Source organism: Polypterus senegalus, chromosome 10 (genome assembly GCF_016835505.1).
Source record: "Polypterus senegalus isolate Bchr_013 chromosome 10, ASM1683550v1, whole genome shotgun sequence".
Classification (NCBI taxonomy): domain Eukaryota; kingdom Metazoa; phylum Chordata; class Cladistia; order Polypteriformes; family Polypteridae; genus Polypterus; species Polypterus senegalus.
In genome coordinates, this window is record NC_053163.1 from 172,235,740 (window position 1) to 172,252,050 (window position 16,311).

General features: G+C 41.7%; 1 protein-coding gene across 1 annotated transcript in view; it reads left to right on the forward strand.

The window, feature by feature from the left end:
- stx3a (syntaxin 3A) overlaps window positions 1–16,311 on the forward strand; it is a gene marked incomplete at its 5' end in the record, with an annotated part of 43,357 nt that overhangs the window by 23,565 nt on the left and 3,481 nt on the right. The window contains 3 exons of the mRNA XM_039767769.1: window positions 3,567–3,640; window positions 3,798–3,932; window positions 10,336–10,446. Of these exons, the coding sequence (XP_039623703.1) occupies window positions 3,567–3,640; window positions 3,798–3,932; window positions 10,336–10,446 (320 nt within the window). The remainder of the gene's footprint in view (window positions 1–3,566; window positions 3,641–3,797; window positions 3,933–10,335; window positions 10,447–16,311) is intronic.

Below are 16,311 nucleotides of genomic sequence, written 5' to 3' on the forward strand. Positions count from 1 at the left end.
TAGAAAATGAAGGGGTCTGAATAACTTTTGAATCCACTGTGTGTGCGTGTGTGTGTGTGTGTGCGTGCGTGTGTGTGTGTGTGTGTGTGTGTGTGTGTGTGCATATGTGTGCACTCGCCAAGCAGTGGACTGTCCAGGGTTTCTTCATGCCTTGTGCTCAGTGCTAACTGGTATAGGCTCCAGCACCCCAGGCAATCGTGGTCTGCATTAAGCAGGTTAGAAAATGAGATGAAGTGACAACATTAAATATATAACACAATAAAGTGTGCAGAAAATGAAGGAATGAAGGGGTTTGAGTAACTTCACACATGTGTATATACAGTAATCCCTCCTCGAACCTGTTGCGTTCCAGACCCCTCCGCGATAGACGAAAATCCGCGAAGTAGAAACCATATGTTTCTATGGTTATTTTTATATATTTTAAGCTCTTAAACTCTCCCACACTGTTTATAAATATTCCCCAGAGTTATACAGCATAATCCCTTTGTATTCTCTTAGATATTAGGTAAGATTCATTGAAATTATGTATATAAACACACTGTTTATATACAGTAAAACCTAAATATTATTTTAAAGATCTCGAGTGTCTCCGATATCACATATGTTACAGCCATTACGATAGACAGGCCAGCAGCAATAAATACGTACAACGCAAGAAAAATAGTATACAGTAAATGTGTGTACAGTGACACGAAACGTACGTACATGTACTAAGTACTGTAAGTAGAAAATTAATTATGGTTACTCACCAACAATGACACGATGACTTGACCGATAACAATGAGTTTAATTTTACTGCACAACAAAGGAGAGCGTTACAGCTCTTCTAAAGGAGCCTCTTCAGGCGATTGTGTAGCACGTTGTTCTTCTTCAATCCAAATCTCTAAAGCAGATTCCATCCAGACTACTGCCTTACTACATCCACTTACAACTCGTTTTGCACCCTGGTTAAAAGGACACTGCGGCCGTAGATCTTATATTCCTTTCCTACTTTTTAAATAAAAAGAATCGTAGCCTCATTAATGCTGTAATGGCGTCCTACAGCAGTGTAGCTTTTCCCTTCCTTCAACAAATCCAAAACGTTTACCTTTTCGGCAGTCGTTAACATCTTCCGTTGGCGCTTGGGCATGGCCCCTGAAGCAGTAGCAGGAGCAGATCGTTTTGGAGCCATAACAAAGGGCTTGACTACGCACAAAGATAAACACAAAAGAGCACAAAAGTTAACTCTTTACACAGCGAAACACGTTGATGCTGAATGAGCGAGACGAGACTTCCTGGTTAACGCAGCGCAATTGAATTCGGTGCTCCATCGCTGAGCCAGTCAGCACACAGGAACTTTACTGCGTGCTCTGATTGGTTAGCTTCTCAGCCATCTGCCAATAGCGTCCCTTGTATGAAATCAACTGGGCAAACCAACTTAGGAAGCATGTACAGGAAGTAAAAAGAACCATTGTCCGAAGAACCCGCGAAGCAGCGAAAAATCTGCATTATATATTTAGATATGCTTACATATAAAACCCGCGAAAGCGAGGGATTACCGTACATGGATACATTCATATATACCTATGTACATATACAGGTGTGTATATATACAGTATACATATATCCATATACACATACATACTCACAAACACACACACAAACATCTACAAAGCACATGTAAAAAGGACAGATGAATAAACTAATGCACCAGGCCCGTCTGAGGATTGGCAGTCTGTGCTTTCGCATGTGTTGCCTGCAGCATGTCTGACTTTTAAGGAGGCCCACTATCTATTACTACAAAATGTCAGGATAGTCACTTAAATTACCAAATCGTTGCTGCATAATAAGAGAGGTAATCTGTTATAGTCATATTTATTTTACACACACATGGAATAAGTGACCAAGTAGTGTGGTGGACAGTAGGACTTTAGGGACTTTCAAAACTTGATGTTATTATGGAAAACACTAAATGGATAGGACTGTTCTAATGTTCTTATACTTTTTTTTTTTTTTTAAAAGTGATAATTCTGCATGTTTTTTGTTCCTTCTGTACTATTAGGGGTATGAATTGTGCAGAGTTCATTTCTTTTTCAGTAAATATTTTTCACGATTGGTTTCCAATGTATTTTCATGCCTTTCTTGACCCCTCATTTTCTTTGTGGGCGCTGTCATTTGTTGTGCTGGTAGCTATGGTAACTAGCTCCGGCCGTGTGATTGACACGACCACGTTAAGGTCATTCCCTAGGATCTCTGAGTTGTCCATGATTGGGCTGAAAACAAAAGGCTCTGTGTGTTTGATAAATTCCACGTTAATTTGAACCTTTACAATAATTATTTCAACAACAATACTGCTCTGCTAGAGAACTAGTGAAAGTTTTTGATAGACAACCGGGAGAAAAGACACATTTGAAAGCCGGGCACATCATTACCAAAGCCAAATCGCAGGACAAAAACCAAAGTCAAAAATACTAATGCGAGTCAGGAAGAAGAGAAACTTTCAGGAAAAGGATTCGATTTGAACAAAAACGTGATTGGCAAAAAGGGTTTGGGAATCCGACAAATTCAGACAGAAAGTGAATTATTCATTGACTTTTTAAAATCTGCCAAACTGGTGACAAAATTTACGAACTTCAAGTACACACTTCTAATAACACGGGAGTACAACTGACGATGATCGTGAAACAACTAAATGCTGGTGAAAATGGCCCACCCACATAAATTTACAGAATGAAAACAAGCTTGTAATCCACAAACTAACAGTAATAATCAGAGTCTTGGGAATTAAAAAAAAAAAAAGTCCAAGAGCTCACAAAAAGCGGGGGATTTCATTCAGAAAATATTAAATAAAACCTCAAATTAACAGATTGGAGTTATGATTTGTGTTTTGATGAAAGATATGGCAGGTTTCTTTGGTTTTCGAATTAGACTCAGTTCTCGATTACGTTTCTTCTTCCAGTCCCTCTGTAAATGAAAACGAGGTCTGCTTTCTTCTCTCTAGTGTATGCAGAATACAGTCTGATGCAGAACAATGCTGCTCAATGTTGCCCGACCTTCAGTTGGATTCCTGGCTAACGTGTCAGCGGTGCTGAGTTGGCCCTTTGTTCACATGACTGTCCTCTTAGTAACGCTGGCTCCACCTACATGCTGTAGATGTGCCCTCTAACGGACTATCACGCCATCCATGGTCATCTCTACCTCTAGATATGTCTGTAGTGGATATATCACACTGCATCATGTTATCCTAAATTGGTAAAAGTAAGAAAAAGTAATCGGCCGGCCAATGAGTGAATGAGATGGGTCCAGCCACAGACCTCCTGTGGACAGCCAATTGGAGTGCAGGTTTTTGTCACTTGGTGTAACCAGATGTTATCATTAACAATCTAGAATAAAGCGACAATCTCCTTCGCGAGCTCTGGAGGTCTTCAACTAGAGTCTATTTGAATTTTAAAAGATGTAAATGGCTCATAAATGAACTCAAGATTGTGTCTAATATAAAATGTCTCCGTCACCTGAAATACTATCTGGTTGAATGTTGCCTTTGGTGCTAAACTTCTTGCTGTTCTCTTACTCCTTTTCTCTCCCAGCTGGAAAAAATACCACAGATGAAGAACTGGAGGAAATGCTGGAGAGCGGGAATCCGGCCATTTTTACATCAGGGGTAAGAGAAAATAGAGTCACAATGATCCGTCTGGGAAGAGATGGGTGAGAAACAGGGAGGGACAGGACCGGAGCTTACAGGGTGCAGTTGTGAAAGAACAGACACATCAGGCTGAAGAGGGCAAGAAAAAGTTCTAATACTGTGTCGACTTTTCCAGATTATCGACTCCCAAATCTCCAAGCAAGCACTCAATGAGATAGAATCTCGGCATAAAGACATACTAAGACTGGAGAGCAGCATCAAGGAACTTCACGACATGTTTGTGGACATCGCCATGCTAGTGGAGAATCAGGTTAGTAAAGGGATGCGGCAAGGAATACAACTGGGACGCAATGAGATGAAGAAAGAGTAGTGTGGACTAGGTGATCTCGGGGATCTGAGAAGCCCACGTTGGGGAGAAAACAAAAAAAAAAACAGATCTCTATATAGCCATATGTGGAAAGACTGGGACCAAACCATGCCACTGCATGCCATGCTGGGAGGTATGGTGCATTGATAAAAGCCAGGGCCTTGTGTATGAACAGAACACGTGTTTAACTTGGCATCTACCAGTTTGATCAAACTGGCTTATGAAACTAGCCTATAAATGTTGTAAGCTGGTGTAGTGTTCCTCACCACTTTTGGTATCATGACCCACCTTTTCCCCCGTAATAAGTGTTGTTGCGACCCACCTTGGGGATTATACATGCATGATCGTCAGAGTGATCAAGCATGGTAGTCAGGGCATAGATGGGATCCCTCATGAACAGAATACGATCTTTATAGCGGTAGGGTGAGAGAGCGCAGACCCACTGCGCGACACATTCGTGACCCAATAACGATATAAACAATCGCAATTCGTGGCCCCTAGTGGTTGAGAACCACTAGGCTAGTCAAACCACTTGTCGAGAATTCTGCATAGTTCTGTGTATGCCACATCGAAAATGCAAGCAAGTGCATCTTGGAACTAAAGGGCATGTTCTACTCTGAGAAGCTTTAGAGAATTCAGCATCTTTAGTCTTGAGCCAGAGAACGTCCTGTGGACAAATGATCTGTAAATACTGGAGGATGAGTATAATATCAAGGGAAGTGTATTTTAAGCCCTATTCAGACGGGATTAGTTTCATACCAAGACGTGGAGGTAATGTAATTATCACTCGAGGACCTCTGAAATTTTAGTCCTGTCAGTAAGTTTTTACAGACCGTACGTTCAAGTCTCAGTAGACATCACAGAGCCTTTTACGTTCTACATAACGTCTGTAAAAAATAACTCCATAATAATAATTACTTTAACCAGTGTCTAAATGGGGGGTGGGGAGAACTGCTAGTACTCTTAATTGTGAATAACAGGGTGAGGTATCGAAGGTGCACCGTTATGTATAGTTTATAATGAAAAGCACTGCTGAAGGCTGAATGTGTGACCGGACATGATGATGTTGTTATAAATAAGAGTTGATAATTTGATCTGAAGTGACGGCATGCAAACAGTAACTAACGGTACTCGTAAGACAAAAACGGCAAAATGCCAGAATGGAGTACTAGTTCTGTGGACCACCAGGGGCGTACCGCTCCCCAAACCTCGACAGACAGGCTGAGACACAAGTTCAACACAGCACACATTTTATTCATCAGTGGGGAAATTCTTTTTTGTTGCACCCCTCTTCATAGTACAGTACAGTACAGTACAGAAGCACCCACTCATATGCCACACAGTCCTTTCTCGCTCTTCTTTGCCTCCACTTCCTGACTCTGGCTCATTGCTGTGAGGCTGGCAAGTCCTCTTAATAGTGGTAAACCCGGAAGTGCTTGTGTTCTTCTGTCCATATGGACTGTAAGCACTTGTGGGTTAGACGGAAACCCCATGCCATATGGCTCCTCCATTTTGACTACACCAAGGGTACCCAACAGGTCTGAGATAAAGACCTCTAAGTCCCTTAGTGCCCTGTGGGAATCTGGGGCACCGCTACAATCCAGGGGAGCTGCCATCTAGCGTTCTGAGTGAAGCAGCGCCCTAAAGAAGGCCGCCTTACCCTCAATCCTTCCACTTCTTAGGCATCCCAGGGCAGGTTGGGCTTTTACATGCTCACTTCAAGCATTGACTTTACTCTGCCTCCTGGTATAAAGCTAATTACATCCAAATAGGGCTTAAGTTGGAAGCCAAGGGACACTTCTTCATGCACAGGATCATGGAAATCTGGAACAAACTACAGAGTCATAGAGTTGAAGTGGAAGCCTTGACAACTTTTAAAAAAATATGTGCATAAGATACTAAGGTAACCTTGTTTACTGTTATGAGATGACACCTCAGAATTATTGTGAGAAAAGGATAATGGACTGGAAAATGCAAAACACACACCACAGTCGAGATCAAGCAGAATGCAGAGGCCAAAACTCTAAGACAAGAAGCATGAGTAGCCAAAACTAAAAGGTGAAGCAAAAAATCAATGTCCATGAACTGAAGAGGATTTCAGAAAAACTTGGAAAGATTAGGGTCATCCACAGAGGGATAACCAAAGACGTGAACACCACCATATTTAGAGTGTTGTGTCTGAAAACATCAATGACACGACAGAATTGGTCATGTGATGCTGGACAGAGTGTTCCATAAACAGTGGAAACAAGGTGTTAATAAAAAATAAACTCTTCCAATTCAAGTCAAAATAAAATTTAATCCACAGAAGATCCTTAAAGGAAAAGTTGGGTATTTTTCAGTCGAATTTATGTCTTTACAAATAACACAAAATTGTGTTCTAAAGTTCTATAGGTGGGCCTCAAGGATCAATACTTGGTCCTCTTCTCTTTTCTCTGTATATTTGTTCCTTGGGCAAAGTTATTTCTTCTCATGGCTTCTCCTACCACCTTTGTGCTGACAATGCACTGGTCCTTCTCTGATTTCCCTCTTATAGTCCAAAGGTTCAACCCAGATCTCCAGTTGTCTCTCTGCAATCTCCTTATCACCTTAAGCTTAACCTTTCAAAGTCTAAGATATCTTATACTTGCCCTCAGATTTGTCTCTGATGCATCACCCTCAAAGATGTCACCCTTATACCCCATCAGTCATGGTCAAGAATCTTGGCACAACTCTGGACTCCTCACTTTCATTCATCAAACATATATTTTCAATGGCCCAGTCCTCTCGTTTCTTCTCTTCATAATATTCAAAGGATTTGATTCTTCCTGCCTAATTATGGCACACCAGTCCTTTTTCAGGCACTGGTTCTCTCTTGGCTGGACTATTGCAACTCTCTCCTGGTGAAGCTTCCTTCTCGGATCCTCGTTTCACTCCTAATACTCCTCTGCTTCAGTCTCTCTATTGACTTCCTGTTGCTGCGAAGATCCAGTTCAAAACTCTTGTCTTGACCCACAGCTCTCTGAATGGTTCTGCTCTTCAATATCTCCAATCCTGGGTCTCTCCTTATGTCTCCTGAAGAAGTCTCCAATCTGCCATTGCTTATCTGCTGACTGTTCCTCCTCTTGTCAGACATGTCAAGACTGGACATTTTTTTTTTCTCCATTTCTTTACTCTGAAGATGTGGAATGATCTTTCTTAATCCATTTGAATAACACCCAATTTACTTTAGGCATCTTTTAAAGCACAATTTTTTATTAAATATTTTGGATCTGTTTAGTTTCCCTCCTACAAGGTGGCTGCTGCTGCACCGAAAGAGTTTAGGATGCTGATTTTTGTAGTATTCTAACTTCAGGGATAATTATGTAGTTCTAATTCCCTTGTGTTCTCTGTTGCTTTTGATGCTCATACCTTCATTTTCATATGTATTTAACCTACATTGCAACTTGCCTTGGGTGGCACGGTGGCGCAATGGTAGCACTGCTGCCTCGCAGTTAGGAGACCTGGGTTCGCTTCCTGGGTCCTCCCTGCGTGGAGTTTGCATGTTCTCCCCGTGTCTGCGTGGGTTTCCTCCGGGCGCTCCGGTTTCCTCCCACAGTCCAACGACATGCTGGTTAGGTGGATTGGCGATTCTAAATTGGCTCTGGTGTGTGCTTGGTGTGTGGGTGTGTTTGTGTGTGTGTCCTGCGGTGGGTTGGCACCCTACCCAGGATTGGTTCCTGCCTTGTGCCCTGTGTTGGCTGGGTTTGGCTCCAGCAGACCCCTGTGACCCTGTGTTCGGATTCAGCGGGTTAGAAAATGGATGGATGGAAGTAACTTGCCTTAGATAAAGGCATCTGCTAAACATATATATATATATATATATAATCACTAAGGGCACGCAAGACAGAGCCCCGCCCGCCAACACTAAGACCATGGGATACGCTCGACAGAGCCCCGCCCGCCAACACTAAGACCATGGGATACGCTCGACAGAGCCCCGCCCGCCAACACTAAGACCATGGGATACGCTCGACAGAGCCCCGCCCACCAACACTAAGACCATGGGATACGCTCGACAGAACCCCGCCCACCAACACTAACTCTCCTACCGCCTTAATGGGATACGCACAACAGAGCCACACACGCCAACTGTAACCTTCCTCCCGAGTCCAGCATCGCTTTCGAGGCATGCAACAACTCACCAAACACAGACTCAGTCGCTTTCGTCTGTGCAAAAGTCCACATGCACCTTTGAGCCACATTGACTTTACACCGCATGCAACACAGAGAGCCATGATCGCCAACTTAGAGCCCTGCCCACCAACTCTAAGACCATGGGATACGCACGCATTTAGTGTATAAATGGATATAAATAGTTGCATGTAAACGATTCGCCAAAATCTGTTGTATGTAAACGATACTGTTTAAAACATAATTGTTTTTTCATCAGAAAACCCGGTTTCTAAGTCTACCTGTATTAGTTTAAATGGCACTTTTACCACTCGCAATATGGCGGACGCGCTGACTTATCATGTCGACTGGGCAACACAGTGAATGCGGCGTCTGTCTATATACGTCTATGTTTTCCGCAGCCTGCTACAGGAAGGTACTTTCTCGACCATTGGCATTGGTTTCGCTCCTTGCTATTTTTGTTATACTGCGACGGTGGTTTCCTAAGCCTTTGTTATACTGAATTCCTTTCTCACCATTTTCGGTTCCTATTCTTACACCGCCATATGCTACAGCGGGCTTCGGCTAGTTAATAGTAAAGTCTGAGTTTCCTATAAATAAAAAAAAAAAATAAAATACATAGCCTGTCCTTGTATTTTACAATACAACCTTATGGGGCCTGAGGTGCCACTGGAAGATAAACATGCCTACCGTGTTTCCTACATGTTTGTGAAAACAAAATAAATGTGGATATTATAATTTTGTCTCATATTGCTGGTACTGTGCTGTGGTGGTGCAGTGTCCGCACTGCTCCCTGGTGTTAAAGAGCCCCAGGATCACTTCTCGGAAGACTTTGTCTTCATATCAGCCTGGTGCTGCCACCTAGTGTGTGAGAGCCCTGTGTTCCAGTCCTGGAGGACCTTGTCTTTATTGTACACTCTCATTTTTTGCCAAATTTCCCTCTGGAGACAAAGATCTGTCTATCTATCTATCTACCTGCCTACTATATAGTACCTTTATCTGTCTTTTTCTGACTGTCTCCCCCACAGTGATATCAGTTGAGCTCTCCCTGTGTCAGCCCCTACTTTATAACCAGTGCAGAGGGGAATGTGTCTGTTGTTTGAGCTGTTTGTGTGTGTTCACGGTAGGTAGAAGGTTGTGTGTGTGTGTGTGTGTGTGTGAAATGAACAGCCTCAACACGCACAAAAAGGTTTGGGGCGGCCACCCATACATTATCCCTGGCTGCAAAAGGGTTTAGAATGAGCACTCATGTGCACTGACTCGAGTCCTCAACTGAACTGAACTGAACTGAATTACTCTTCAAAGCATGGCGGCGTTAAAGGCCATGACCGGAAGTGACATCGTGGAACCAGAAGTGATGTTCCTCTGGGCGCCGGAACCGGAAGTGATGTCTTTACGGGTGAATCAGGCAGGTTTTCCCATTTTCAGTCTTTAGAGACAACAGAAGAGGGTTTAGTGCACCCCACTGGGCCTGGCGTGGAATTACCTTCACTTGGTCCATACGGCTCCCTCCTAGTCGCACGTGTGTGACGAGAGTTTGCTCCGTGAGACTATGGGCTCTGGGACAGACCTGCCTGATGACCCCCTGCCCGCTTTCACTCCTTCCTTTGCCCTCAATTACATTCCTTGAGCTCCTTTCTCCTTATTCTTATCCATAACCCCAATTTTGTCCACTCTTCACTGTGTCACACTCTGCTGCCGTCCTCCAGTTCCCCATGACACATTTTTCTTTGTGTTTTGTCTTTAATGTGTGTGTTTTTATTTACTCTCTTATTTTTTTGGTAGTATCAATTGTAATAATCTGTTTATTTGCTATTGTTGCCTTGCTTGCGGAGGAGTATCTACACAGGTAATACATAGATATTTCTTTTTCTTTCTTTTTTTTTTTTAAATTACATGTTGAAACCTTCATGAGAGGCTGTGGCATGCTGGGTGCCTAGAAAGCAACTGTTGAACCAGCAAGGTGCAGTGTGGCTCACCCATTGTCATGTGCCTGACTCTGGCCCGCTTGACGGAACAACCATACCATCATGCACCGTCTTGCCACCTTGTGACATTGCTTTTCCCTTCTTAAAGCCCCCTACCTGTGACAAGCCACACCATTGCTGTCTACATCTTATTAGCAGAAAACTGTTCCACACTTCCCCTGACTCTCTCCAACTGAACACCTGTCTTGTGTTTGTGTTTTTCACAGGGAGACATGCTGAATAATATCGAGATGAACGTGTCCCAGGCGGTCGATCACGTTGCAGCAGCCAAAGAGGAGACCAAGAAAGCGGTCAAGTACCAGAGCAAGGCGAGAAAGGTGTGTCTGTTTCAGCTGCCTGGGAGCTAATGGCTTCTCTGCCTCTGTTTCTCTCTTTCTCTTTCTCCCTCCCCACTCCTGCCACCACCCTGCACCTCTGCTTCCATTTTCCCTTCCTCCTTGCCTCTCCTCCTCCTTTCTGCCCCTCTCTTTCTTGGTTTTCTTGACCTAACCCTCTAGGGGAGCATGATTGACAGAATCGAAAGCAATATGGACCAATCGGTGGGATTTGTAGAAAGAGCGGTGTCTGAAACAAAGCAAGCTGTTAAGTTCAAGAGTGAGGCACGCAGGGTGAGTTTTGGTTTGCTTGTGTTTTGTTGTGTGTTTTTTATGCCTATTCCTCTCAGCTGGGGTTTTAAGAGGAGCTGTGAAGTTTCCTGCTCCTGTGTTTGTAAGGTGTGTTCCCTCCTCGTACAACAAATAGATAAAGGTATTCCACAAGAAGTATTAAAGACAGAAAACCAGAACATTAAGATTGGGGAAAAGAGGTGAAAACCAGAATTGACATATCGTGAGTTGTGTGAACTGAGGAATTTGGATTAGAAGTAGTGATCCAAGTAATTACCAAGACAGTTGTTGGCCTTCCTGTCCAGCACAGTTAAAAACCTTTTGAAATTGAGACATGCGGCGAATGACATCTAACCTAAAGGGAAGAGGCTGAAATTCAAACTGATCATTTCCTTCCTGCACACAACTGGAAGCCGGCAAGCATACGGTTTCCTTGGTACATGACATACACGTCCTTCCGAGTCTAGTGGGATCAGACAGCAACCTTCCTTCACCTCAGTCATTTCCAGTAATGTTAGAAAGAAATTGCTAATTTCCGGTAACCGCAGCAGTGGCTAATGGGTACCTGCAACCTTTCACCTTCTGGAAAGAAAAAGTCTGAACACCCTACACCTTCCGTTTAGTCAAGATGGTTTATTTTAGCCTTTGGTCACTTCTGCATCATTTACAGCTCTCCTTGAGGGTTCAGGGAGTCCATGAGCCACTGAGGGTCGTTCTGTTTCTCTCTCTCTGAAATAATGCAAAGGAGACGTTTTAGCTGAGCAGTCTGAGAACTTTTTGTCGAGGTAATGGCAATGCTGAGCCACCTACTTTTCATCTTTTCAGAAAATGATAATCATTATAATTGTGGTCCTTGTGGTGCTTGCAATTGTTGCATTAATAATTGGTCTCTCTGTTGGACTGAAAAGGAGTGGATGACGGGCCTTGTGGTCTCCAAAGCGTAAGTTATTGAGAGGATAAAATGTTCCTTGTTGGGATTTGGGCTAATGGTGACACTATTGCATCACTTTAGTCAGTGGGTTTCGTTTATAAGTTTAAGGAATAACATTTGTGTGTTTCTTTTCTGTTTAATAGTATCATTGGTCCTAAGGTTTGGGATGAGGGGCTTATCTGCTGGGCTATTTTGCATTGGTTACTGATTATCCATTTACTAACATGTAATATGTGTAGTGAGTCAACAGTACATTATGCTTTGTATTCTCTCACTAATAATTTTATCCTACTTCTTACACCAAGCAAATGAAAACTGTGGAACAACTCGTATTCCTAATTTATTTCACAGTATGTAATCACTTAAGTAATAAATATCTTGTATCCCACCCCGGACACCAAATAAGAATCCCATCGCTGTTAAAAAGCAATCCTAAATGGCCCCATAACATGTATCCTACTGTCAATGCCAGACAAATCAAGTATTATAGAGTACTTATCCCACTTCTAACACCAAACAAGAATTCAGTCTTCTGTTTCATATCATGAATTAGTAAGAAGTGTAAAATAAATGAATTAACAGTTTGTATCCTACTCCTGACACCAATCAAATTTGTATATTTTAAATATATTAATTTACCGTATATACTCGCATATAAGTCGGATCTTGAAACCCATAAAACGGGACACGACTTATACGCCTGTTCAAAAATGTGACAATTTATTTTTTTTACATCTTCTTGCCTCCTCCAATCTCGCACCAGTTTCTCAGACACATCGGCTTTTGTTGCAATTTCTTTTGCCACTTCAACAACTTTTAATATAAAACCAACTTCACATTTTCTTCTGATCGAACGCTCCATCGTAGATAAGGGATGCTCTTACGATAAAGGTGTATGAGGGTGTAAGATACAAAAAAAAAACACCACAAAACAGTGCAAATGTCGCTTTGGAATAGTTTGGGTATTACCGTGTGGTCACGTAGGCACCGTTACAGAAGAAAAAAAAGGCTGTGTGCTCTGTGGTTACTCTCTCAGGTGGGCATTAGCATATCATAATCTCTTGGATCAATAGCGTTAGTTTTCCGCATTTGACTTAAACGACCGACATTATAAAATACTGGAAATAATTTGGTAAAATCGAGCCCCGACTTATCCGCGGGAGAACTTAAGTGCGAGTATATACAGTACATATATTAACTTAGAATATAAGTCACCACTCACACCAAGGTAATCTTCACACCTATTTGTATTTGGAGTCGCACATTAATACATTTGTATTTTCAAATGTTTTTAGGAAAAAAATGTTATTCTTAAATGATTATGATCTCCATCCACACTATCTTTTTGCCATCATTAATGAAAGTATCTCCATGCACACTTAAATGACTGAAAAACGTTTGCCTACGCTGGACATAATTGTGTCGGCAGAAAAAAAAAAATCTTTGAAGGTTTGGTAATGCGGCCGGTCATGGGATTTATCACAAACGGTAGTGACTGCTAAGTTCTGTGCCTTTTGCACACGTATCCAGCATTCCAACTGCACAAGAGGCATTTTAGATGAACACATGTAAGCGATACAACAAGCACCATGGAAGCAATTCTTCCATGTCTGATATATTGGAATATGTTTTTTTCAGTGAAGAAAATGCAAAGTTGTTATGAGCAAGAATTGATTTAAAGTCTGCGTTTTCAAAACTCTCCGTTTTCACTCATCTACACTGCAGCGCAGAGCCAGTATTTTCAGAAATATACACCTCTGGAGAGCATTTTCAGATGGTTCTGTTTTTCCGAGGTTAAAATGTTGGGGCAGTGTGGATAGAAATGTGAATACTGAGACAAATGGCTATGTTTTTAAACAAAAATATAGTATTGTGGACGTAGCTCTAGATTGCGGTGAACACATGACATGAAAATAACTTTTCAGTTGTGTTTAGTTGTATAAATATAATGAAAAAACACTGGTATTCTATTAATAACATGGAGTTAAAATATCTACTGATCCTTGTAGACCGTACTGCCAAGGTCGAGAGGAAAAGATCTGGGTCCTGTTTATCACGTTGAGAGACAGAGAACATAATATTTGATATTAATAATTAAGATCCTATTACCAGTATCTATTCTGACAGAATGAGAATTAAACGTTCTTAGTCTCGAGCAGAGGCGACAGCATAGGAGCCAAATACATGTCTTCAAAATTCTCAAAGGCTTTGATAAAGTAGATCCAGCAGAATTCTTTCAACTTCACAATGAATCACATACTTATGGAAAGTATCGTGAAGTGCATTTAGAACTAAAGCCATGAAGCACTTCTGAGTTGTGGGAATCTGGAACAAACTAACCAAGACATGTAGTTGAAGCAGAAACCTTAACAAATTTTAGGGAAGTATCTGGATAGAGACAGAGAGATTGGAATGGCTTAGCTATTGTTGTGGAAAAATACTGTCCTCCATCTTCAAAGAAGGCAGCCACGGAGTCCAGATGAGAATGCAGAATGCTTCTTTATTTGCACAGAGTTCTGAACAAATGTCTCAGTCCATCGATGTGTCTGCTTTTATACTTTTTCTAATTACTATCACCTCATCTAAGACATCATGTTATCTCTTAATATGCTGAACTTCATTACCTCCTCCAAACAGCTAACGCCAAAAGTAATTTCTGTCTCGTGTCGATTCTCCCGTTATTCATTAAAATTGGTGTTTTGTGGATTGTCCTATTGATATTAGCACTGCTTCATAAGGTTGGAGGGAGGGGTGTATGGGCTTTCCCATCAGTTTAATTCTGTTTTCTGGAGGGGTGTTTGTTACTCATTTACCTCATTCAAATCTTGGAAAATTACATTGGTAGCTTCTCTAAAATGAAGAGTCTTGTGCTTTCAGTGTTGAGTTACATTTGGTTAACCCTTGAGTTATACTCAATCCTTTTCCTTATGTTTAAACGTTTACGGCGAGATAAATTGTAAAAGTTTATTATACACAGTACATTAAATAAGAATTTCACACTAGTAGCTAAACAAACAAGTCTGATGGACTTAATGGTCTCCTCTCATTTGTCAAATTTTGTATGTTCTTGTGTATCTAAAGAAAGAAAATATCGACAGTCCTTAAGCCACAACAGAAGCTGAAGTAAAAATTTTATTTTCCACTAATAATACGAGGTGTGGCAGAAAAGTAATGAGACTGATTTTTTATTTACCAATGTTTTTATTTTTTTCAAACATCAATGTTATCCCCTTCAAAGTAGTTCCCTTGGGCAGCTGCACACCGATGGAGACGTTGTTCCCACTGTTGGTAGCAGCGCTGGAAGTCTTCGACCGGTATGGTCTTCAGCATGTCCGTTACACTCTTTTGGATGTTTTCTAAATTCCCGAAATGACGTCCTTTGAGGACATTTTTCTGTTTAGGAAAAAAGAAAAAGTCACACGGACTGAGGTCAGGTGAATAAGGGGGCTGGGGAACCACAGGAATGCCTTTTTGAGGTCAAAAATTCTGTTATGGAGAAGGCAGTTTTTCGGCACCATTTTGGCACAGACCTTTTGCATGTGCAAATGTTCAGTCAAAATTTGATGAATGGTAAATCTGTTCAAATTTAATTGTTCACTCAACATTCTTAATGTTAAACGACGGTCTGATCTCACAAGAGTGTTCACACTTTCGATGTTTTCATTGGTTTTCGAAGTTGAAGTCCTCCCTGAATGGTGTTCATCTTCAACGTGTTTTCTGCCTTCCAAAAATGATTTGTGCCAGCGAAAAACTTCAGCTCGGGATAAAGAATGTTCCCCATAGGCCTGTTTTAACTTTTCAAATGTCACACTTGCCGTTTAATGGCACAACGTTGCTCCAAATTCCGCTGTTCCATTTTGCGTGACGCACAACCAAAAACACAACTTCGCTAATAGCAGTCACAAAAATCACGTAGTTAACGAAAGGAGTTGAAACTCGCACTGAGCTATGGGAGGGTACTGATGCACGTGCTCTATCAAGGACAACAGCGCAGCGTTGCCAGATCGCTTGCAGTGTTGCCAGTCTCATTACTTTTCTGCCACACCTCGTAACATGGAAATGCAATATCATTTATTCTTTATAAAGTTCATGTAAGTGTTAACCTTGGCAATAATAATGTAGTGCTCTTCTTAAAACCTTCACGTACATCATATGTAACAATATAACAAACTACACGAATTACCGTATCCTGCAGTCCTCGACGTTGCATTACACTAACTATACTATGCAGTCGCCAATGCTGTTAGAAGAACTGATGGTGATGAATTCTGTGCCCCCCTTAAGTGACACACAGTAAAAATCAGTCCCAGCAGTCTTGTGCCTTCCACTTTCGGTGTTGTGTCATGCATGTCCATTAAATATTTGTGGTTAAAATCATGAGGCTGTACCCCTCATGTCAGACAATCCTTGGCTCACTTTGGTTCAGATTCAAAGCTTGTGTAGGGGGACTACTAAGGTGGGCTTCCTAACAGTTAGGTGGCCCTTGCCCTGTATTATTTCATATACCTTTTACGCCCCCATACAGGTAATGCTGCATTTCAACAAATATTTATGGACTTGCAATTATTTCTTCTGTGCCAAAAAATATCCAGATTGTGCTGTTAACGGAGAAGCAGGATTTGGGGTAACGAATTTTATTACCACAA